Source organism: Anser brachyrhynchus (assembly GCF_964034855.1).
Source record: "Anser brachyrhynchus genome assembly, chromosome: 7".
Taxonomy (NCBI): domain Eukaryota; kingdom Metazoa; phylum Chordata; class Aves; order Anseriformes; family Anatidae; genus Anser; species Anser brachyrhynchus.
The window spans coordinates 15,687,904-15,711,241 of NC_137701.1; the positions used below are offsets into that span (position 1 = coordinate 15,687,904).

The 23,338-nt window shown below is 44.0% G+C and overlaps 2 protein-coding genes across 3 annotated transcripts in view; one reads left to right on the top strand and one right to left on the bottom strand.

The window, feature by feature from the left end:
• LOC308198300 (uncharacterized protein) overlaps positions 1-23,338 on the top strand; it is a 240,330-nt gene that overhangs the window by 149,638 nt on the left and 67,354 nt on the right. The window lies entirely within an intron of this gene.
• CTLA4 (cytotoxic T-lymphocyte associated protein 4) lies at positions 8-23,093 on the bottom strand. The gene is made up of 4 exons (XM_080600526.1): positions 6,246-23,093; positions 4,940-5,290; positions 4,290-4,399; positions 8-3,342 (listed from the first exon to the last, which is right to left on the bottom strand). The coding sequence occupies exons 1-4, from the start codon at positions 6,301-6,303 to the stop codon at positions 3,244-3,246; spliced, it is 618 nt and encodes a 205-aa protein (XP_080456652.1). The 5' UTR covers positions 6,304-23,093; the 3' UTR covers positions 8-3,243.

The window sequence follows — 23,338 nt, forward strand, 5'->3', positions numbered from 1 at the left end:
TATTCAGTTATGTTTTTAAACTCCCTGTTCTAATGAGCCCCAAATTCTTCTGAGACCAATTCCTTTGGCCTCTACATTTTGCATTCTTCCCAGAGTCAGCATTTCCTCCTTCTTACATTTTTTGGGATGTACAGTAATCTTTCATATTGGTACTGCTGTAGTCTGAGAGAAAAGCATATCTGACTTGCATATATCAATTTTTTTTGAATGCTGATCATGGCAAGATACTCTCCTGGTATCAGGAGAAAGCACAGGGCTCAAGGTCCTGAAGGGTGGCACAGGGCATGAGCAGAATGGAAATTCCCTGAGGTTTATGCTCTGCACTCTTCAGAGCTGCTATATGGACCATATGGGGACAGGCATAAATAACATCTCTGCGGGCACTTAGGCTCCAGTCATTTCTGTAGCGCCAGATATAAATTGCGAGAGTACTATTGTCAATAGAATCTGAACTGAAATCCCACGTTGGTCTTCATTGCTACATCTGCTGTTTTGAGTGCACCTCGTACTCTGCCAGAAAATTGAAAAGGGGAACCTGGCTTTGAACAAAAATGGTAATGCATACTTGTATAACATTCAGCTCAGGTAAAGCTGCTACAATGGTAAGAAAAGCTAGAGAAAATTCAGCACTGCAGAAATAAGAGAAGGTTGGAGAAAGTTTGGGTTGAAAGCTACTGAGAATGAAGAGAAGTTCAGAACAACTAGAGAATTTAGGCGAAGTAATTTCCAATACAATAGTTAATAAGCATCATACCAGAAATTACTTAAGTGCAGGAGCAAACATAAAATACTGCTATTGCCATATGTGAAATGATTGTTTCTGCTCAGGTGTCCCATAATCTTCACTATCTGGGTAATTTAGCAACTTTCAGTTTGTTTAGGTCAGAATTCTCCACTGCCCATTACAGGCTGAATGTCTCAAGGAAATGCTAGTGTACTGAGAGGGATTAGTCCTGGTGGATGCAGAAGGCCTAACCATGGTCAGCTTACCTGCCAGCAAAGAAAGTGATTATTATTTATACTTGGATTCTATGGTGACACAAATTCACAGCTGTGGCCAGAGGTCATGAGATTGTTGACAGAGGCCCAAAGCATCCCTTCCCTCAGGAGGGACAAACATAGAAAATCATTTACTTGAGCTGCTTTGGATTGCTCAAGAGAAGGAAGCACTTGGTTGCAGCACATACAAATTGTCAAGGGAGAGAAAAAGAAGAAACACTTGGTTCCTGATTAGCAATTGGACACAATTCAGGGAATATCTGAGCTATTACTTCCTGTGCTGGGAAAAAAAGTTGACCTGAGTAATTATTCTTGCTTTGCCAGGGTAAATTTATTGGAAGATTTTACAGCTCCAACAAGCGGATATGTGGGTCAAATCTATTTCTGCCAGTCATGGAACACATTTCTCTTAGCAGACTGCACTTGAATAGACAGAAATTTGGTCATTTTGCAGTGAGGTCAGCTGTGTGAGTTTTTACCATTTTTAATGCCCAGAACAACAAGCTAGTGGAAAATTGGAGAAAAATCCCAGACTGTTGTCAAATCAAGAAATAATGGCTTCAGAAAAAGCATATGTCACCAGATGCTACTTTTACTTAATGCACTACAACTGTAGGTCAACACTGAGAAAGCAGTTGGCACCTGCAAATGTTTGAGTTGGTAGCAAATTGAGACTGTGAATGTTTATTTGTACAGTGGGAGCTGATGTAAGATGAATGGGGGAAGAGAGGAAAAGCTAACCAAGAGAGCAATGAGATTTGGTGTTCTGCAAGCTGCTGCTGCTGCAGGAGCAGTGTAGTGGGCTGTGGGGATTTGATTACACAGTTACTGAGGCAAAAAGATGCATTCACAACTGTTAAACAGAGGTACATACTGCCAAGTTTTGGGATTGTAAGGTGAAATTTTGATCGCAAAGAATTAAAACGGTAGAGCTAAGAATTCTCAAATGGTTTTAAGCTCTAAAAGCTTTGTGTGTCAGGTAGCATTAAGTGAGTGAGAGTGTCAAGGAGGTGCAAAGAAAACAGGATTTGAAACTAGAACTAGCTTTTTGTATAAACAGATACAGGAGATGCTACCAAAGTCGTTACTGTTACCTTCTGCAAGCAAGTAACTTTGCTGGAAGTGTAAAGGTGACTGGTAGCATCTGCGAACCACATCACAGCAGCTCTAACTAAACAAATAGAAGACTTGGCAGATTTTAATGGTGACCCCTGAGGAGGAGGGATGAGAAAGTAAGTGTTGGCATGAGCACCCAAGCTCCTCAGAAAGGCAAAACACAGGGTCAGAGGGGAAAGGTTCATCTTGTCATCACTGCTTTCTAACATGTAGCCACTTCCTGTTGCTTCTGAGAATGGTGAATAAGAAATGAACTTTAATTTGGGCAAAGCTTCAAGGTTTTTATTGAATGGTACATAACTAATAAACAAGATTATACACTGTTGGTATTTTCATGGAAAATAGATTCAGTTAAACACAGCAACATACTTCTGCCTTTTGGATAGATGCTAATTTAGCATTTCTAAAATGTGAGGCCCCAGCAGAGCTGGAACATCTTCCCAGCAACAGCTTAAGAGGTCTCCAGCTGGGCAGCTTTTCTCTCCAAGCACTGGCTCAGATATCATCAAGGTTAACTCCAGCGCAGCACTGCTGGGACGCAATGCCAGAGAAAGGTGCTGAGATCAGGCTTTTAGAGCAGCAGTATCATCACTGCCAGCCTATGGTGATGCCTCTGTTGAAGCGCGAAGCACTAATGCAAGAAATGGAACCAATAAATAGCACTGCACAGAAACAAGTCAACATTCTTTTGTACATTAGTGTGCTCCTCTGCCTCTGCCTCCCAGACCTGTAGGATTAGCCTTGCAATGACACACGAGCTTCTGTCTTAATAGTGTTTGGATCTCAGTTGATCAGTATATATGGCACAATCTAACAATAAGATGTTCTGCTGCAACAGCAATAGCACTTAATGCTATACATATATATATGCATATATATATAGACTACATATTGGTACAATACAACTCAAAGAATCAATGGCCTAATGTAGCCATTTTTATGTAACAGGGTTAACCTTGAAATATTAATGCATAAACTATATTTATTCTCCTCCAAACCGTAGAAGTTACAAGGAATATTATCTCTCTTTCCCATACACCTTTGTAATAAGATAAATTTTATTTCTTTGACTTAAGTCAGTTAGCAGATTCTCCATCCCAGCTAGGAAACAGGCTCCCTCTCCCTGTTTCAATTCACAGTGATGTGAAATGGAATCACTTTTTTCTCTAGCTTTTCAGAAGGCATTTTCACATAGACTCCAGTAGTGAGACGTCGTCTTCTCTGTATCTGTAAAATATGGGAAGACACAAAAATGAACAAGTCATCACAGCATAATCACTGACTAGCACATTTTAAAGAGTGGTAGGTGTACTGCCTTTAGTGAGTAAAACATATTCTAGACACCTTTCCCATTCACCTCTCTTTGTAGAATATCCATTAAGAGTATTTGAGGGATAATCAGGAGTTACAGGGGCTGTTTAGGAAAAGATAGAGTCCTACTATTCAATTAGCGCTTTGAAGGTGCTCTTGTTGCAGAGTCCAGCAACAGTTCAAACCTATGAGTGTTGACACCTGACTGCTTCATTTGGCTTCTAGGGACAAGGATGGATTGAAAAATACAGGACAGGAGTACTTTTTGGTTTTATGCTTCGGCACCGGTTTTATTTTTAACAGGCTGAGCACGCCAGACCCACAATGAAACGGGCAACCCAGGTTTCTCATGCCTTTGTTTTCATGCAGATGTTCCTAGCCGTGAAGTTAAAAATGCTGTAAATTACAGTTCCCCCCTGTCACAAGGGGAAGCCTCTTTAAATTTGCTTTGCACCAAGATAAATATTGGGGAAAGGAAAAATCAAATCCTGGCAATTTGTGTGAATAGGCCATGTGAAATCAGAGTACACCTGAAGTCTGTTGCCTTTGATCCCAGAAGCATCCAAGACTCCGTCCTGTTCTAAGCATCCAAACCTAAGCCAAGGATCAGTCCAGCTGATAGAAGCTGGCTGCTTTCTGGTACTCTGGCAACACAACTGATCCACAAACAAGTTTAAATGGTAGGTTCAGGAAGTTCTCATTTTGCATTATTGTAACAGCACTGCATTGCACCAGTAAAAGGGAGCCAGAACACCCCCGTGCCTTCGCTCCCAACATTCTTCCCTCTTCTCATTTCTTTCTCCTTTTCCTTAGCACACAAAGGGGTATTATTAGCAGGATGGGGCTGAGTTGACAGGACTTACCGCTTTGCCCACAACAACAGCTGAGATGATGAAGCTGTAAAGAAAGAATCCTGAGGCAGTAGCTCCTAATACCCAGAGATATATGGCAGTGTCTGGACACGGTTCTGGATCTAAAATATATCGTATCACACAAGTCATATTACATGCAGAAGAACATACATCTTACTCTTCGCTGTTTCTGCACTTACATTCCTTACTGCCTGGACACAACATAAGGAATCCGCTGGAATCAAAGATTAGCCTCCACACTGCTTTTCTCTAACCTGCGCTATCGCAAGATACTACCATGACTGAGCTCTGAGCCCCTGCCCACTCAACTTCCAAGGAAAATAGCTTTATCTGCAGAAGAACACGTCTTAGCTTTGCTGTTTCAGCACCTACATACCTTACTGCCTGGACACAACATATACACTATATGGTGTTGCTTATGCTGTCCAATGCTCATACATTACTAAATATATTGCATGCCTATGGATACACCTGCTTTAGGTATCTACAGGGAGACATTAAAGGAATAAGAGCATGATTCTCAAAGCTTGAATCAGTGTTCAAACACACTTCTTACAAATAGAACTTTGAAGATCTCTGAGACATAATAGCAACACCCTTAAGCTGGGAGTATCACAGTTCTGTAAAGCTGCTTGGCTTACCAATCACGTAGAGTTGTGTGCCATTGCCCTTGTTCATAAAATAGGGTGGAGGGTACATCCGCTCCATCTTGCAGACATAAAGACCAGTATCATTAACTTGCAGGCCAGTGAGGGTGAGGGTCACATTGTTTCGGCTAGGGCTAACACGGCACTGAATGACCTCTTCCACACTGAACATTTTAAACTCCGTCGTGTAGGTTGAAGCACAAATCTCAGTGAACTGGTCACCCGTCTGTTTCAGCAGAGTCACTCGAATTTCCTTTGCATTCCCGATGTGCTTGTATTTACACACCAAGCTGGCAACTCCTTGCCTGTTGGCCAGCACCATTGCTGGCTGAGACACTTCCATTACTGTAAGGAAGCAAAGGACATGATGGTAAATGATCTGTCAAGAAATTATCTGCAGTCATGTAATATTTACTTGAAACCTGTGCAATAGGAGGAGTGTCCTACCACCCCCTGTCAACCATGGGTAACTCCTAGAAATGCAGATAAATTCTTCTAGAAAAACACAACAACCACAATTCACATAGGGGCAGCATTAATATACTTAGAAATGCTGAAGTGCTTTAATTACTGTAAATTATATTATAAATCTCAGCAATCACTTGTTGCCCAAACCAGAACCATTAGGGTAACAGTAAAACTGAATAGAAACTGTATTTGCATTTCTTTTGGTTTTGATCTTTTTGCACCAGCCATTCCCAAGCCACTGTACAGCAACAGCATACGTATCCCAAGCCACAGTATAGGAATGCACAGCAAAGCCTGATAAACATACTGAAAAAAAATCATGACAAATCTTAAGGGGAAACTAGTGTACCACTGGCTACCTTTTACGGCTGCTGTACTCTAGCCCACTATAGTATGGGAATGCAATTATTTTTTCCTTTAAACCTGTCAGGACACAGTATTTGATTTCATATTATATCAGTCCATTTGTGGTCAGGGCTTATCTTCCCCAGTTCATAAGTGCCAGAATTTGGGAGAGAGAGGAGTAAAATCTCTCCATCCATTCAAACCTCTGTCTCTGCCTTATTAGCTGCCAACTTCACTCACGAGGCCTGGTGTGTCAAAATATTTCTTCCTTCTTGAGCTACTCTGAATCCTGCCCAGCCTCTCTGCAGATGCCTCTGTTCTGAAGTCTGCGTCTGGTTTTCCAGACACCTCTCAGTTCTCAGTCTGTCCTGCCAAGAGGCTCCATGTCATCTCCCCCTCCCTTTTGTACCCAGCCCCTGTCCTACAAAGATGTGAAACTGAGAAAATGCAGATACCCCCGGCTACCTTGCCTCCTTCATCTACCCACCTTCTGCAATGGCAGTGGCTGTGCAGAGAAATCCCACGGTGACCAATACTGAGAGCATTCCTGCGCTGGGACAAATGCTGAAGGGACTGAAGGTGTCTGATGCCTTCAGACGTTAAGACAAACTGGAACTCCCAGAAGGACTGGAAAACAGGTGACACCTTTCAGGATACTGAATCTTCGAAATGTTTGAACCCACACAGAGTCAGTGTGTATATATATAGCTTTGATCCCAGATGCTGTACCTGAAAGTAATATGAAGCTTTGTTTTGGTTTTACGAGAAAGGAAGTAGTGGGTTTGATTAGTACGTGCATAGTTAACCTCAAACAGCATGAACAAAAACAACTATTCAGCAGATGGAAAATATATATTCAATCTGAAACTGCCATCCATTCTGCTTTAAGAATTGGGGGAGGAAAGGTAATCATCCAATAGAGCAGTTCAGGCCTTTTGGTGCTGCCTGCTTGCACAATCATAGTCATTAAAATTTTAGCAATCATCAGGTATTTCCCACTAGGACAACACGCAGAGAACTGTATTTCTGCCTAATGTGACACAGTGAATCAGTGCAAGCTAGCCTTTCTGTGGAGGACTTCCCTCCGCCCCCAATTTCTTTGCTTCCTTTAATGTTAATGCTTTTGATGTTTAAAAACTGCTGCCCCCTTCAAAATACTGATTACAATTGCAACAGCTTCAACTTTTCATATCAGCAATGTGACTTGAATCATAACCCACCTTCTTTAGGCTTTTGTGTTTCCAAGAAAAAAATTATCTAGGTTTATAACTAATGACTTCCACATCTGTGCAGTACTTTCCTACCTAAAGACTTGCCTGTCTAAGTACCTTGAGATCACCAGATGAAAAACGCTGCAGGAGCTTTGATTATTGCTATCTGTGCTTAGAGAACCTGCCTCATTTCAAATCTCAGTGAAACAGTTTTCACCCAATGGCCTTTTAAAAGTCATGTAAGGTCTGAAAATCATTGTGCTTTTTTATGTGACAGGCTGTTACATCCATGAATCATTGCCTAAAGAATTTCGTAAAAATGCAGTTACCCTGAAGGTCATCATTCTTTTTTTTTTTTTTTCCTACTTTGAGAAGTTCTTTTATAAGGTGCTTCATTTATATATGTAGATCTAGTAGATTACAAAGACCTACTTTTGAATTGTGACCTAGAAAAAATAATAGCATTCATTCTTCAACAGTAGCTTGCTCAATCCAAAGACATGGAATAAATATTTGATCTTGAAATCATGTAAATACATAATGATAAAAATAAATTTACTGCTTCTATATTTAGGTGATGCAACAATTGTTTGTAATGACAGATTCATAGCCAGTTTGATTTCAACCAGCATTCAAATCAGAATCGATAAGTAAAAATACAGCTCTAGGAAAATGAAAAACTACACCTGAATAATGAGTCTGGGCCATATTGTATTACTGGTTAGACAAGCTTAAATCAATGTTAATAATAAATATAATATCAAATTAATGCTACTGCAACGTCGCATGCCAGGATATCAGTGATATTTATGACATGAAATTACCAGGTTCTGCTTGACATTTTCATATCCAGAGCAGTAACCAAATTGCCTGTCCTGTATATCTCTTTGTCTTGGGCTTTGTATGCAGTTACACAAATCATGTATTTGAGCCTCATCAGTCATAATGTCATCTCCTGATAATTAACTGAGGCTGCAAAGTGATGGTGCAATTAACCACTAAACATTTGCAAAGGATTGCCATGTAAAACCAAGTGCTCACTGCCCCACATAGCCACAGCATTGTATATAGCCAGAGAGATAGGTAGCTCCAGGTGCTTGTCTCTTCAGCAATCAAAACCACTCTGGCAATCATTGTGTTTCCATCATTATCTATCATGTTTCCAGGCTGTTTCATTCTCATGGTGTCCTTTCAGATCTACCACTTGATATGTTTTACCCTTGTTTCTCCTCAAAAGCTTCACATTATGATGGCTGCTCTTCTAAGTAAGGCACAATATATCTCCCTGTGGAGTCTCTTCATGGCTGGGGCAGCCTAAGGTGAGCCCAGAGCATCCTCTTCCAGTGGACAGAGATTACCTTTCCACAGCCTCCTCTCTCCTTGCTGATCAAGCTTTGGATCTGGAGTTAACATATGCAGATACCAGACTGATGACATAGCAAAATAGGATTCTTGTTCCCAGTAGGATCTGTCTTTCACTGCTCCTATCCTTCGTAGCTCAGTTATGACATGAAACAAGGTATTGATAACTGAATGAGTTCCCCCCTAAAATGAGTTCCACAAGAATGGTTGGGGAGGACTTTTCTCTCTGCTGTGCTCCTATTCTAACAACCCTTCAGCTGATGAAGTCTCTGGACTTTGGCTTGGTCCACCTTCACTGTATACCACACAGGCTTTGTGGGCTACAGCAAAAGGACCTATCTTACCTAGTTACAGATTCTTCTTATCTGTGCAGTCTGGTGTCTTTCCGCCCTGACATCCTCATCTTTTGAACTTTTCTTCTACCACCCTTTCCCCATAACTGGAATCTGACAGCTGGCCTAGGGCCAGGGCAAGGGACTGGGTCAAAGAAGAGCCTGTCCCTTGACTCTGAGATTCAGAAGGTCTTTTAGGAAGGATATTCCTCAGGCTGACTCCAAGAACCTGAGCTCTGCACTTGCCATGTACAAAACCTCAGTGTTAGATAAATCTTTCCTTTAATGCACATGCTTAGATTATAGTTCTATTCTCTTTGTTCTTAGGGGTGATTTTAGTCCCCAGATCGGGGGCAATCTTTACGCTCCACACGTGCTTCCACAGCAAAGAGTCAGGACAGTGGAAGGGACTGAGGGCCTTGCAGAGCTAAGCTTCAGTCTTAAACTGAGGAATCAGCTTAGCAGCAGCCCTGGTCTCATGGCCTCTGTGAACTTAGCACAGAGAAGGACATGAATTTGCACCGTACACTGGACTACACTACTGTGATTAGTCATATTGCTAGTAAGTTAAATAACTAAGTTTTTCATTTAAGTTTCTTTGTCATTTTGGATTGGTCGTTCACATTTTAGTGATCTGAATTGCTTTTCTTCATCGAATACTTGTTAGGGCACACCTTCTGCTGACACACTGTCAGAATTCCCATTGCAAAATGTTATTATTCACAAATTTATTTTCACACTTGAGAGAAAAAGTTGCCTCATGCTGCCTATGTTTTCTTCTTCTCTGACAGGAACTTAAAAAAAAATAGCTTGGTGAATTGCTTGAGGTGTAATGGGGAGAAGAGAAGCTTATCATTTGCATAAGTATCTGGTTTCAGGATATTTTGTTAAACTCAGAATGTGAGATCATGTCTTATTATGTTAAACAGTTCACGTTTTTACCATGTTAGTTTGCCGCAAACCTATTGGGGTTTTGAAGTGCATTGTCATTTGAAAAAAAAAATCCAGACCTCTAGGTGGTATGGCTGAAGAAAAAATCTTTTCTACAAAACAATAGGTAAAGAGAAAAGGAAATAACACAGTGACTGGAAAAATATTGTTTCGTTACCATTAAAGGACTAAAACCTGGTTAGTCTAAGTAAAGCCCTAGATATGACCAAGTTTGGTGGATCGGTCTTGGTTCCTGAAGGAACCACAGCTCACATTACAAAACCACCGATTCTTAAATCTCTCAGAACTGTGGCCTTTCTGTCAGCTTCTAACCTGGATTCGCAGATGCTGCTCTCTAGTCCTAAGCCTGTGCCCTCAGTCCAGCCTCAGCAGAGACAAGCAGAGGCAAGGACAGCACTGACTGAGGAATTCTCCTGCCAGTGCCTCTCAGGGCACATGGGGTTGCACTTCTTGTGCCCTTCTGCTGGCCGGTCAACTGTCCAGAAGGATTTGAGGCATGGGTGGGTGTGTGACAGTTCTTTTTATTTGTGCTACAGTTATTGATCCTTCCTTTTTAAAGTCCAGGCTTTGTTTCCTCTAACGTAAAGCTAATTACATCCAAGTTTTTTCCTGAAATTCAGGGCATTCATAGTTATCTAACAGAGAGAAATTGCCTCTCGACTTTCCATGCTAACAGTTCTCGGTTGGCCTTGAAGGTCTGCCTTGTATCTCTTATCTGCCTGGGTTTGGTACGCGGTATTTGTGTATTTGAACTGTAAGCGCTAGCAGCCAGGACCCTTTGCCCCATGCAGCTTGCAGTCAAAAGGTAAGATGGGAGACTACGGAAAAAGGTACAGGTAGAAGTAAGAGGAAATAAAGAAGCAGGACTGAGAAGTAACACAGGCAAAAGGCCTTTACACATCAGCTTCCTTATTCTCCAGTTTTCTGTAGTGGGTTGTGGCAAGGGAGAGAGTTTAGGAGGAACTTGAACAGACCCTGAAGTGTCTTGGCAGATGTTTAAGGACTTGCCTTTAAGAAAAGAGCTTTGCAAAGCAGAGCACCACAAATCTCTTGTTAGTAGGCTGGTCACTCGGGAGTGAACACACAAGAAAGGAGACACCTTCATCCTGGAGGGATCACTGAAAACTACCTGGTGGTCAGGAGTAAGCAAAAATGAGCTGAAGGAATCCCTCACATCTGAAGGCAAAGCAGTTGGATATACCCTGTGATTCACTGCAAATGTGGACACATGGAAAAATACCAGAGAAAGGTTTTACTTCTGCTTCCCTTTGTTTCTTAAAACATTGCAAAAAGGAAAAACAGCTAAAGATAGCTGTAATCTAATAGCCTCAGGTTATGACAGTACAGAAGTTTACATTTAACAAGGATCTCAAGAATAAATCATTATAAAGATATGTTGAAGATATGTGAGGAGCACTGTTCTCAAAAGTAAGATGCCTAAGAAATAATTTTTAAAAGGTACAGAAGAGACATGTAACTCACCTGTAGTATGTACTTTAAGATCCTACTTCCTGTTTGGTTTTCATGGGGCTGGATATTCCCCCCTTTTTTTTTTTTTTATTGTTATGGCATTTCAAACCACAAGGTTAAGGCAGGACTCCTGGAAAGCCATTAAACCTTTCCATTCAACATATATCAAACAAAGCACTGAAACAATTTTACATAATGGAGATAGTGCTCCAACTCGGTGTACATATACAGAATCCAAATATTTTAAAGATAGGAGATCAGACAAGGAAGGGCATTCTCCTAAACTCACAGTGGGGAATTCTTTTCAAATCCAAGGATGGCATGGAGCACATTTCTTTGAATTAATGACAAGTGGGTAATGAAGATCAGCTTTGCTCACCAGTTCAAGTCTGGAGGCCATTTCTGAAGAGTGAATGAGAGCTGATAGTTAGAATGGAATGGACTGGAAAATGAAATGAAATGAAATTAAATGAAATATAGAAAGGAAAACTTAGTAATATAGCAGAAGGAGGAAGCCAGTGGACAGACACAAAGAGAAGACAAGGCATTCAAAGTGACAGATTCGCAGTAACATTTTGAATACTTAGCAGTGAGCCAAGGTTTGTCAAGGCCTGAGAAGAGAATGTTTCAGCAATCAAGATGTGGCTTGGGATCATGGGTGAAGGCTTCTGAAGGTGTTTTGTCACACCTCTACATTCAGTCTGATTTGCCTGTGTAGGGACTGGATCCCAGAACTGCAACATGGGTGTCCCTTCCCGCGGGCACACAGAATTTGGGAACAGGAGCTACAGGTTTTGGACATCCTAGGGAAACAGCTTCTGCATTAAAAAAATCTCAAAGGGCTCTTGATGAGATAGAAATAGGGAAATGAGAATGCCAAGAGGGGAAGAAATATTTTGTGGAGAAATATGAGTGGCTGGCTGAATGAAGTGTGTAGCTTTCAGATGTAACTGTTAGGCTGGGAATAAAGCATATTCACAGACAAACCCTGCCCAGAAGCCAATTACAAATAAAAGCATATTTTAGTAAAGTCCAGGTAGTGCACCACCTACATCCACTTCATTAAGGCTCTTTAAAATTTGCATGACATAGCAAGGTGGTATGGAAACAGTGCTGAGGGATGGGGACCACTTACTGGTGCTTCAGAATCCCTGCTTGCTCTAACCTTGCCTCGTTTTTCTGCTTTCCACTCCTTCTCCTTGCCTACTTTCTTGCAGTTTTATCTACGAAAAACATGGAATGGATAGTGTCTTTATTACAGGTCATTTATTCAGAGCTTGTCAGAGAACCTATTCCTGGGAATCATGTCTAAGATCTGCAGGGGTGGTGCCCTGATGTATGGAAGTGATACGCTTGTTCTGTATTCCTTTGGTCCACGGGCCATCACGTTACTAAAAATTTACAATGATATGTGAAAGATTTGCAAGTTTGCATTAGAATATGTGGTAAATAATAGGCTGGAGGCTCTGGAAAATGAAGGTAAGGGATTTCTGACAGGAGGTTTTACAATAAATCCCAGACTTCACAAGACTCTTTTTGTTTTTGCAGTGTAACAGCTGCAAAACAAATTGTCACCCCATAACCCAGACCTCTCGGCAAGTGGGATGATGTAGCCAAGCGCCGGGTTTGTGGCTGGCATCATGTGAGTCAGTGAACTAAAACAAGTCCTATGCTTTCCAAAATTTATCATCTGCAGGATTTGTTGTTCAACCCACTCTTCACCACAGAATCTGATCTTGTGTACAAAATCTTACCCTTGTGTTAGTGATAACTCAAACTTCGTTTGTCTTTACTAGTTTACAAAGTGTTGAAAACCACACTTTAGGACTTAGCAATTCCCCTTTCCCAAAGGCCACACCAATGACAAGTATGAAAACCAAAAAAAAAAAAAAAAAAAAAAAGACGAGACATCACGGAGGCCAAATGTGCAAGTGTGCAAGGGGACACTTAGTCTTTCATTAGCCAAACTGATTGTTTGAAAAAGCTGGTGAGCCTCTACCTCTGTGTTCAGAAGCTCTTTCTTACTATACCTGTTTACTGACATACTGCCACTCCCTGCAAGCTTTATCGTAACTCATATTCTTAGACGATCACTTCTATAGCAACTCTCAGAGTATTGATTTGAATGTCAGTGTGGCTACCTCACCCTCCTGCTTATTTGAGTCAATGCTGTTGTATAGCCTCTGGTTGTAGCAAGCAACCAACTAATGCACGTCTTCTCAGCTCCAGCTGCCTGCTTCTGCTATCATCACCTGCAAACCCAGCTAGGAAATCCTACATTTTAAAATTCACGTGCAGCATCCAAAAAATTTCTTAATATTTTGGCCACAGGGATAGTGGATACAAAAGAAGTATGATAGTGGGTAGTTTGGTTAGTATGGGGGCTAGGGATGAATCGAGGACGTAGTTTCTAGGGGGGAAAGAGGTTATGAAATACGGCTGCAGAATCAGTAAGAAGGGATAAAAAGGAGGATGGGCTTGTGGGTAACCACCACCTGGGGAATTTTTCTTTCAGATAGCAGTAAGATTATTTCTGGTACATACAAAGAAAACAAATGTGTTGGATGGGGTCCAATGAAAATCAAGTCCTACGCAAAATAGGGGGAAATGTTTTGAATTTTAAAATTTGATGAAATGTTGAAGGAAAGGGGGAAATTTTTGAGAAAATGCATATATATCTTTTTCTAAAGCTTTTTTCCAGCTCCCTCCCCCCATCATTTTTCATTTTTAAATCATCAGCTTTGTTGTAAAGAAAATAAAGATCTCTTACGTATTGGCAGAATGTCATATATACCTTTTTTCTGCCTAGAACCAGTACGTGGTGAAATGAGAAAAATGCGAAGGGAACCCTTTGCAGCAAGAGCAACTGCAGTTAAGCAGAGCTTTCTTGAGAAAGTTTCACTTCCTAAGTTTTTTTGCTATGTTTGCTCATTTAAATGGCCATCATATTAACCCACTTTTTATGATTTTCAAATGTCAGCAACAAACTTAAGTCTTGTAAAAGAAAAAGTGTTAAGTAGAAGGCCTGGTTCTCATCACTGTAAGGACCTGAATGCATCAACAAATTTTGCTTCCACAGCCTTATAAGTGGCGTTGCTGCAGCATTACCTTCTCTAGAACGATTGCAGTTGCATTGGCGTAGATGTATCAGCCTGTAGTGTGTTAACTATTGCCAGATGTTAAAATTCATTGAAAATAAGTGGCATCTCTGTACCAGGGTCTTTGGGCCAGATGAATTAGGCAGGACTCAGTCTACCTCCATTATCCTTCCTTGATTCCTTCAACAGCTACAAAACTACAGCACTGTCCATTCCTGTCTTGAAGGGATTTAACTACAAATGGTATTAGTGACTTTGTCATTGCTTTTTTAATACTGCATCCCAAAACTGGATAATTTCATTTGCAAGCTATTTAACAGTGGGCTGCGTAGTAGGTCAGAATACGCTGACCTGGCAAATGCAGGCTCTGAAGAGAGTGTAGCTGTACTTTCTGCCTGTGTTCAAATGACTTTGCTTTGCTGAGCTCCTGGAGCGCTGAGGAGCTGGGCTGCACAGCGGCATGTGGGGCAGCGGACTCTGGAGTCTTGCGACTTGTGGATATGCATGATGAGCTATTGAGCCTGGGAAGGGGCTTTTGTTTTTGGAAATAACTACTGCAGCCAAAAGTTCAGGATAGGAGATGGTGAAATAGTTCAGGACTTTGGCCTATACTGTCATATTCTTTAATTTCAGGGGGAAAAAAAAACACAAAAACTTCAGAATTTCCAGTGAGATAGTTCTTAATATTCTTCTTCAAATTAACTGTTCTGATTTTTCTTGTTCAAAGCAACTTTTTTGTTCAAAAATCCCTGTTATTTTGAAATATTCAAATCATATTTAAATAGCCACCATCAAAATTAATTAAAGCATTAATTTTTTTTAGGAACAAATGTCTCACTCGAAGCCTACAAATTATTACTTGTTTTACTTTTCAATTCACAAAAAAAAAATCATTTTTTTTCCTTTCAGTGTGATTGAAATGAGTCCTCTTAACTTTCCAAATCTGCCAACGAAACACAAAAAATTAATTATTCATCGAGTTCCAATGAACACCCTTCATAAAACTTCTCAATTATGCAAACTAATCACCTTCTGGGAAATAGGTGTAGATCATTTTATGGTACAAGCTCGCAATGTGACTCAATGCCTCTTCGCTTGCACACTATAACCCTCCTCACTCATCTGATTATTCAGACTTTTGCCTCGTCTATGGTTTTCAGCTCATTTCCCCCCTACTACCACCATCGATATTCTCTGTTTTTCCTTTGCTTACAACAAAATATTCTTTATCTTTCGAAATATCAAACGCTGCCATCCTGTGAGGCAAATGCAACTGGGAGGACAGAAATGGTTAAACGACTTTGCTCGTGAAGGCTGCTAAAACTTGCTGCCTCCCTGCTCCCTCGGTGTCAGCAGAAGGGGCGCAGAGGCCGGCGGGCGGTGTTGGGGTGGCGGTGCTGCAGGGGGGCATTTTGCCAGGAGCCGTGTGTGGCCCCGTGCACCCGAAGGCGTGCAGGGCAGGTGGGTAGTACAGGTAGGGGTCGGAGGGCCTGGCCTAGCAGCCTTCTGTCAGGATCTGGGGCAGGGCACTGGGAGGAAGGGGTGCTCCTCTCACGGGTCTGGCCTCCTCACTGGGCCTCCAGCGAGACACGGAGCGATGAGGGGCCAGAAGCAGAGGGGAGAGAGGAAGAAACTTTGTTCCCTCCTTCCTCCTGCAGCCACCCTGCTCTCTTCATTTCCTTCTTCTCTGTACCCCGTGACTGCAGACACTGCACGAGCCAGCGTGGTGGGAAGTGAGGGCTGCCAGCCTCCTCCTCGCAGTCAACCAGCACTCTCCTGAAGTGAATCACACTCTTTCCCTCCCCAGCAGCCTCCCTGAAGCAGGACCCTGGCCTCATTCACCCACGTACTACCAGGCCCTTCAGCTGACCTTAAAGAGGAACACACCTGCCTCTTGCTTTTAGTATTGCTGCTTGCAGTTTGCACACGTGTTGCGCTCGCTTTGCTGCTCCTCCAGCTCATGCGCAGGGCCAGCAGCTCCCACGTGTGCTGTCCCGGCTGCCCCAGCCGAGCACAGGTGCTCCCTGCAGCATTCCTGTCCTTCGCTTTGCACAGAAAACTCTGAAACAGAGCCACGTGCACACAATGCATGCTGCACTCCATATGTGCCACTCTTTCAGGGGTTAACTACATTTTTAGTTAGCCTGTATGTGCTGTTGGTGGGATCTTTGCTGTCTTGATCAAGTGCCCATAGTTTCTTCAGGTGTTTTTTTGCCCAGTGACATGGTTTAACATCAGATGTCATAAAGGCCACAGCTAGTGTTTGTGCACACCAAACTCCGTAAATGGCTATCGTGGTTGTCTGCATAATCGTTGGCCATTTTTCCACCTCGATAGCTGGACGTTTTCTACAAGAGTGGGTGCCTAATGGGACCATCACCCATTGAACAGGAAAGGGAGGGCAGATACCAAGGTATTTTTTTATCAAGGACACATCTGTTATTTAATCCCAGTGCCGCTAAGAGCTCCAGTCCTTGCACGGAGCACACAAGAGGAAGGCTTACTGATGGCATCTTATCTTCTAAGCTGTTTGTGCTCATTTCAGGGACATTATGCTCAGCCAATCGACATGGTCAATCAACATATTGCAGTGGGAAATCACATTCCATGTGGCTTGGCTTCTGGTGAGACATGGCAGAAAGTTTGTCCTCGTGCTCTTTAGCTGCAGGCTGCAGGCAGCTCTAATTTGCATTGGCAATCAGGAGCCTCCAAGCTGAAATTCTCCTCAGGGAGCAGCACTGTTTGCCAGCACAGGGCCACCTCTCCTGTTACACTGTGGGCACGTGTTTGTTGTAGGCATTGCTGTGCTGCTTTAGAGCTGCTAAAAGATTCCTGTTGTGACAGCAGCCTCGCACACAGCAGTGCGAAGCGTTCCCTGCCAAGGGGAGGACTGGCGTGCCGCGAGTCCAGCTGTTCGGCGTGCCGCTGCCAGGGATCAGGTGTTACCTATTAGGGAACGTGCCTGTTGCCCTGCCGCCTCAGCATTTCTCTCAGGCCAAAACTGCCATCTTCTAATCTATTAAACTTGTGGGGTTTTACTGTATTCATTACTGTGATCAGAATGTGAAGACAGTGCACAATGCCTGAATCTTCTGATAGCCCAAAAAAAGAAGGAGGGGCCCCTGTCCTGTGATGTCTTTCACCATCAGACTGACCCCAGGAAAGAGCAACCACTACCAAAACGGGCAGGATCATTCATTCCCTGCCCCCAAAGTCCCTAGCCTCATGCCTCTGCCTCCCTCGTAGCAGCACCAGCCCTTGTGCAGCTGTGCAAGCTAAATCATTTTCCTGCTGTAGTTCATCCCACAGCCAAATTAATGTCAGCGTCAGCATTAATTGGAGGGCAGGGGCAGGCTGGATGGCACTGCCTTTTGTTGGCAGTGCTGACTGAGAGCAGGTAAAGCGGATCATGAAAACACGGACTAAAAGATTACATGGAGCAAAACTCTTCTGACAGTCAAGGCAGAGCTCGAGTATTCCTCAAGGCTTTCACTTCAACCACGTGCATTTCATTTGTGTTTAAATCTTTCTGAGTCTTGACTCTCCAGTGCACCATATACAGTATATTTAATGTACAGTGAAGGTAATTAAATCCTAAACATGTGATCTGTGATATGGCTGGGCTGTCTGAGCAGTGACAGCTCAGTGAGTAAATCAATGGAATGAATCTTTAAAATAGAAATTTATTTCTGCAGTTGCCTGATGAGGCACTGGAGATTTACTCAGCTTTGACCTCAAAGGCCTCAAGTAATGACTGCAGTAGTAAAGTCTGAGAAGACACCACATTTGCTGTGATAGAAAGGGCTGAAGGTGGGGCTGATTGAGCGATTGCTGTGGGAAATATCAGTGATATTGAATTTGGGCAGGGGAACATCCTCTAGAGACAGATCCACACAAATCATTCCAGAGAGGTAGGCATGGCAAGCAAATGGACTGGATTAAAGCTGGGCTGAGCTCCCCAAAGGATCGGACAACTCTGAGTATGTCAGGGACCTCAAGAGAGGAAGATCAGGGAAAGGGACTTCTGGGTGCCCAGGATTTCACTGCAGCTCTCTGTGTTTATAAGGTAAATCCTGCTGGATCATTAACAGCCATAGGAATGAGGAAGATGTGAGGAACCCCGCTACGTGCCTGTGTGAGCAGCGGGCAATGCTCTGGGTGTTTGCCATCAGATACTTGCTCTGGAACGAACAGCTCTGGGCTTCAGGAATGCTCTGGCTGCACCCAAACGTGTTGTCCAGCAGCTGTGCCTTAGTGGTATTTAAATTCAGCGATGGGGTGTTCCCTACCAGCTTGCTGTCCACAGTAAGAGCAGCAGCACACCAAAGTTCAGCCAGAAGCAATGGCAGGAGGGGGGTCAGCCGTCCAGCTCCAGGCGTTGGCCATCGTCCCAGCGGCTGCGGGGAGCCAGCGGGTGTCCTCACCAAGGGGCCCACACATCCTGAGCGAGGACATTCCAGTACCAGCCCCAAGCAAGCAGTTTGGATGCAGCCACAGGGTTTGGGAGGCTGCAGGCTTTTCCCAGGGCTGTTCCCGGACCTATTTTATCTACTAACAGACACAAGTCATACAGTCCAAAATGAGATTTAGCCACAGGGAAATGGTGCAGAAGGAGCTTTTTTTACAAGCTTCCTGAGCAGATGTTCCTGTAACTCTGGGGTTTGGCACCCTGAGGCTTTATAAATAAGTCATGAGATTCTTCCCTTCTAGGAAGAACATACCTCTTACATTAAAGAGTGGGCCTCAGATCTTAGAAGTATCACTAGCTTTTCCCTTCCCTCCCCCTTAAATACACCCACATATTCATGCTTCACATTTATAGTGTGGTCATCCTCGCCATTGCCTTCCGGCCAGGTTTCGTAATCTTTGAATCTAGTATTTGTAAACAGGGCTGTGATTGCTGTTGTCACAAGAAGACACAGTTGCTGACCGCAGTAGCTTGCCTGCCCAGTAGATGGGGAAAGATAAATTAGCATGTGGGGGTGAATCTCAGTTGAATTTCTCTGAATTCAGCTTTCCCCCAAAATATTTAACTATAGTCAATTGGGTAAAAACTCTGCTATAAATGGACAACAAAGAAAAATTAACTTAAAAACAAGGAAAATTGAGTTGAGTGCACGCTGCTGTTTTCATCAGACCTCGTCAGTAGATGGGCAGGGCCATACAGATCCTTACGCCTTTCGCCTTTGGCAAGAGTGTTAGAAGTTGTCATGCAGTGTATTCTTAGAAAAGCATCTGCCATTCCTTCCTGAAGAATTCGTTTCTCGCAAGCCCTCCCCCTTTTCTGTGTGAGAGTTGTGGGTTTGTTCGAAGCGTCATTGTCAAACAGCTCCGCCACAGCCAAATGTCACTTGGCATGCTGCATTCTCAGAAGCAGCAGCACTGCGCCCTGGGCACGAATGACGACATACCGAGGGTGACTATGAAACACGCGTGAGCCCAGTCTTTCCTTTCATAGCCTCCTCAGCGCTGCTGGTTTTTGCTTGAATGCTGAGTGAATGTGCAGCACAGCTGGGTCCCCCTGTCATATGTCATCAAGAAGGGAATGTGCACCATCTCTTCTCTCCTCCATGTTGCTCACTGCCGTGCTGGGCTGACCACAGCTCAGAGCTCGCTGCCCTTCTGGGGGTGACAGACCCGTTGTCACCATGTCCGGTTGCAGAGACTTGTGTGACCACATACGAGGGACAGCGAAACGTGCTGTCACTGTCACGGGGACCAGCCCAGAGCTTGAGCAGATCCAGCCCTCCACGTTGCTTCCTCCCTGCTCAGGCAAGGCAGCAACAAGCTCCTGTCAGCAGGGAAGGCGCTGTGGGCATAGCATCCTTGCAGCTATTCAGGTGGAAGCACCGCGTGGAAAAACCCTCGAAGTCCTGTGGCCTTGCATCGGGAATCAGCACAGCGTTCAGGCAGCACCGCACTGGGCCAGGGCCCTTCAGCCTCAGGGTGGGCTGTCAGAGCGGTGTGCAAGCCAGCCCAGGACTGCTTTCAGAGCCATGTTTGTGCAGAACCTAATCTGCCAGGGAGCATTTCATCATCACCATGCGTTGCTCGGTGCCGCTGTGGTTGTAACTCCGAGCTGTCTGTTGTGGGGCTGAAGGAGCATCGGTGCAAACTGGAGTGAGAGGAGAACCCCACGGTTTGTCAGTAGTTTGGGAGCTTAAGGGGAATGTGGGGAATATCTCCTGCTCCCCTGGATGGGGTCACATTCAGCCTGCACACATTTGAGCCAGGAAGCACAAGATTAAACCAGGAACTGTTGACTAGATCAAGCAAAACTTGTTCCTGGGTTTTGCACTGTTAGGCTTTGCTGTCATAGCCAAGTGAGCACTATAGAGTGAAAGAGTTACGAGAGCTGTGGAGAACCTCCTGGAGCCACCTGGGCACTCATTCTGTGTTCACAGAAAGAAGGAATCAGCTAACAGACCCCCGATCCTCCTCTCCCTCCCCACATCCTCTTGTGTGGGAACTGGCCAGGCCAGGCCTGGGAGACCTCTGCTACTCAGCCCAGACAGTCACTGGTTGCAAGAGCGTTTGCTGCTTTCGGAAATGCATCACATTCCTGGGGACCCTGGGGAGAGGCCGGCCGCGATCTCAGCAGAAGAGGCACCTTTTCCCACGTACTGTTTTCCTAGGCTCGGTTACAAACTGCCCACATTGCAGAGAGGATTGCAGCCCCTTGTGCTTAGCAGCACGCAGGAGTAGACGGTTTGCCAGAAGGGATGCGCAGCTTCCAGCTACACGACTTCCTCTTCTTGCAGCAGCGCAACTAGGTGCATGGCCCAAAACTGAGGCAAACCGTGTCCCAAAATCTGTAGGGAGCTGCTAGCTCCTTCTTCCATGTGTGCCTTTAAGGGCAGAAGGAGCATTTTGATCCCTAAGGATCAGCAGGTGGGGAAACACTGCTCACTCAGGCCCTGGGATCAGTCACCTGTCCCAGCTGCACTCCGCTGCTCCCAGGCGCCTGTGGCAGAAGGGCTGTGGGTCAGTACGAGGATGCGGCCCTGGGCCAGGCGTTGCCCTTCAGGGAAGGTGCATGCTAGCGAGGAGATGTGCACAAGAGGAAGGTGCGTGCTGGGGGTTGCAAAGACCTGGTGAGAGGGCGTTCGGGCACTCCCCCACCTTCCCGCACAGCACAGTGCCGGCAGCATCACAGGCTCCAGGCGGTGCGTGCTGCAGCCTGCCTCGCCAAATCTGAGGCCACGGTGCGGGGAAAGGAGATGGAAGCATGATCGTGGCTTTCTGCAAGATCTGGATGCTGCTGAAGCCCGGTGCTTTTCCATCAGTACAGCCTCCAGAGCAAGTAGGAGCACGCTGAATCTGCTGGCTGGAGAGCCTGGAGAATTAAAACGTGGCCTCTTCAACTCCACAGGAGCATTTCTTGCTTAGTATCTGTGACTCAAAAGCTCCTGTGAAAGAATGAATCCTTTTTTTAGTCTGGGGACGGCGCTGACACACTGTACAAACACTACAGGTTTAAAGGCAGGGAAATGACTTGCAGATTTTATTTCTTAATGAAATTTCAGTCCTTTAAAATCACTCTGCCTTACACACTTGTGTCATAGTTAACAAAGCAAATTAATTTCTAGGTATAGGGCTCATGCAGTGATTTATTTAAAGGTGGTGGTTTCTGGTTTATTCTGAGAGCAAGAAAGGCATTGGTGAGCATTATATTTCGGGATCATATTCTGTATTTCCTTATTTCTTCTCTTATCATTAGATGTTCCATTTAATTCTTGATTAATTTATCTCCTTCTGTTTTCTTTATCTTTTTATAGCTTAAAGGCTACCCACATGCAGAAGCTTAGTTTGCTTTATTATTTTGAGGACTTGGCTTGAAGCTATATATATATGTATATTTTTAACCAAAACTATATCTACCCTTTATCAATTGCTAGCTGTCATTTACCATGTTACTCAACCTTTGCATGCAAAAGCTCACTGGTGTGCTGCAAAAATCCACTGTCTGACTTTTTAGCACACATCTTCTCTAACATAATTAGCAACTGACCAAAGAAAAATCCCCTCTCTGAACACTGCTGAGTCACCATCCAAATATTCCAGCTTTCCAACACGATCAGTCAGACTATGAGTCCAAATGACCCCTGAATACTGGGTGGGTAACATTCCTACCTGAGATGATGAAAACTGTGAGGTTTAGATTCCCGCTGTTTTCGAGGGAAAAGCTGAATTGCTGTAAAGTCAAATAAAAACTGAAAAAATAAACAGAGCTGAGCTGTTGCTTATGCCTTTTCCCCTGTGAGACGTGGTTACTTCAGGCTACACCTCAGACTCCTGTGAGTGTTGTAGCTATTAGAGGATGTCTGGGTGTCCAGATAGATGAGCAGTGTGCATCCTCGGCCCCCCAGGATTACCCTACGTGAGTTATTGTACAACCGATATGGTTATCTGAGCAGCCATGATGCAGAGACAGGGAGTTTTGTGAGGCTATTTGAGCTAAATAGCTCTTTGGCAGCTGCTTCTGCGAAGCTCTAGGCACAATAAAGCCTTTTCATTCATTTTCTCTTAGTGATCACTCAAGCCCACAGAGTTGTTCTTCCCCCGAGGGCTTCCCTTAGCTTATGTCTCTCTTCCTCTGTGAAATCTTTGTGAGTCTTGAGCCCAACAGCAGCAGCCTGTGTGAGGAGCTGGGTGAGGATCTTTTTGCCGTGGGTTCACGGCATAGTTTCACTCCAGCCAGAAGCAGATGGCCTTCAAGGACTGCAGAACCAATGTGCTTTCCACGACTTCTGTTCAACTAGTCAGAGAAAACCCTTGGAGTTAGCTAGGCAGGACTTAAGAGTGGTGGATGAGGTTGTGCTGTTATTAATCAGCATGTTCCAGCAGATCAGAGCCGGCAGACAGAGCCCCATTCCTGGCAGTAGGGTGAATCAGGGCACAGCATCTGATGTTGGTGAGTATCAGAACATCACCACTGATGGCACAGCAAGCTCTGGCTGCAGTTCTTGTTTGATTAGATGGCAATGAATGATGAGGACAGAAACAGTCTCTCTAGAAACATCACTCTAATGCCTCAAAATTTTTAAATGCTTGCCTATTTTCTGTTGTGTAATGTGCTCATGGAAGTGGCTGCTGGGTGTAGTAGACTTGTGTTAAACAAACACACAACCTTTATGACAGAGGGAAGTGCTGCTG

Bases quoted from the DNA above. Each gene is read 5' to 3' on its own strand.
- CTLA4 (XM_080600526.1), bottom strand. From the start codon at position 6,303: ATGCTCTCAGTATTGGTCACCGTGGGATTTCTCTGCACAGCCACTGCC. The intron at 5,291-6,245 runs GTGGGTAGATGA...GCTTCCTTACAG, and splicing joins AGCCACTGCCATTGCAGAAG to TAATGGAAGTGTCTCAGCCA. The intron at 3,343-4,289 runs GTAAGTCCTGTC...CATATTTTACAG, and splicing joins CTGTTGTTGTGGGCAAAGCG to ATACAGAGAAGACGACGTCT.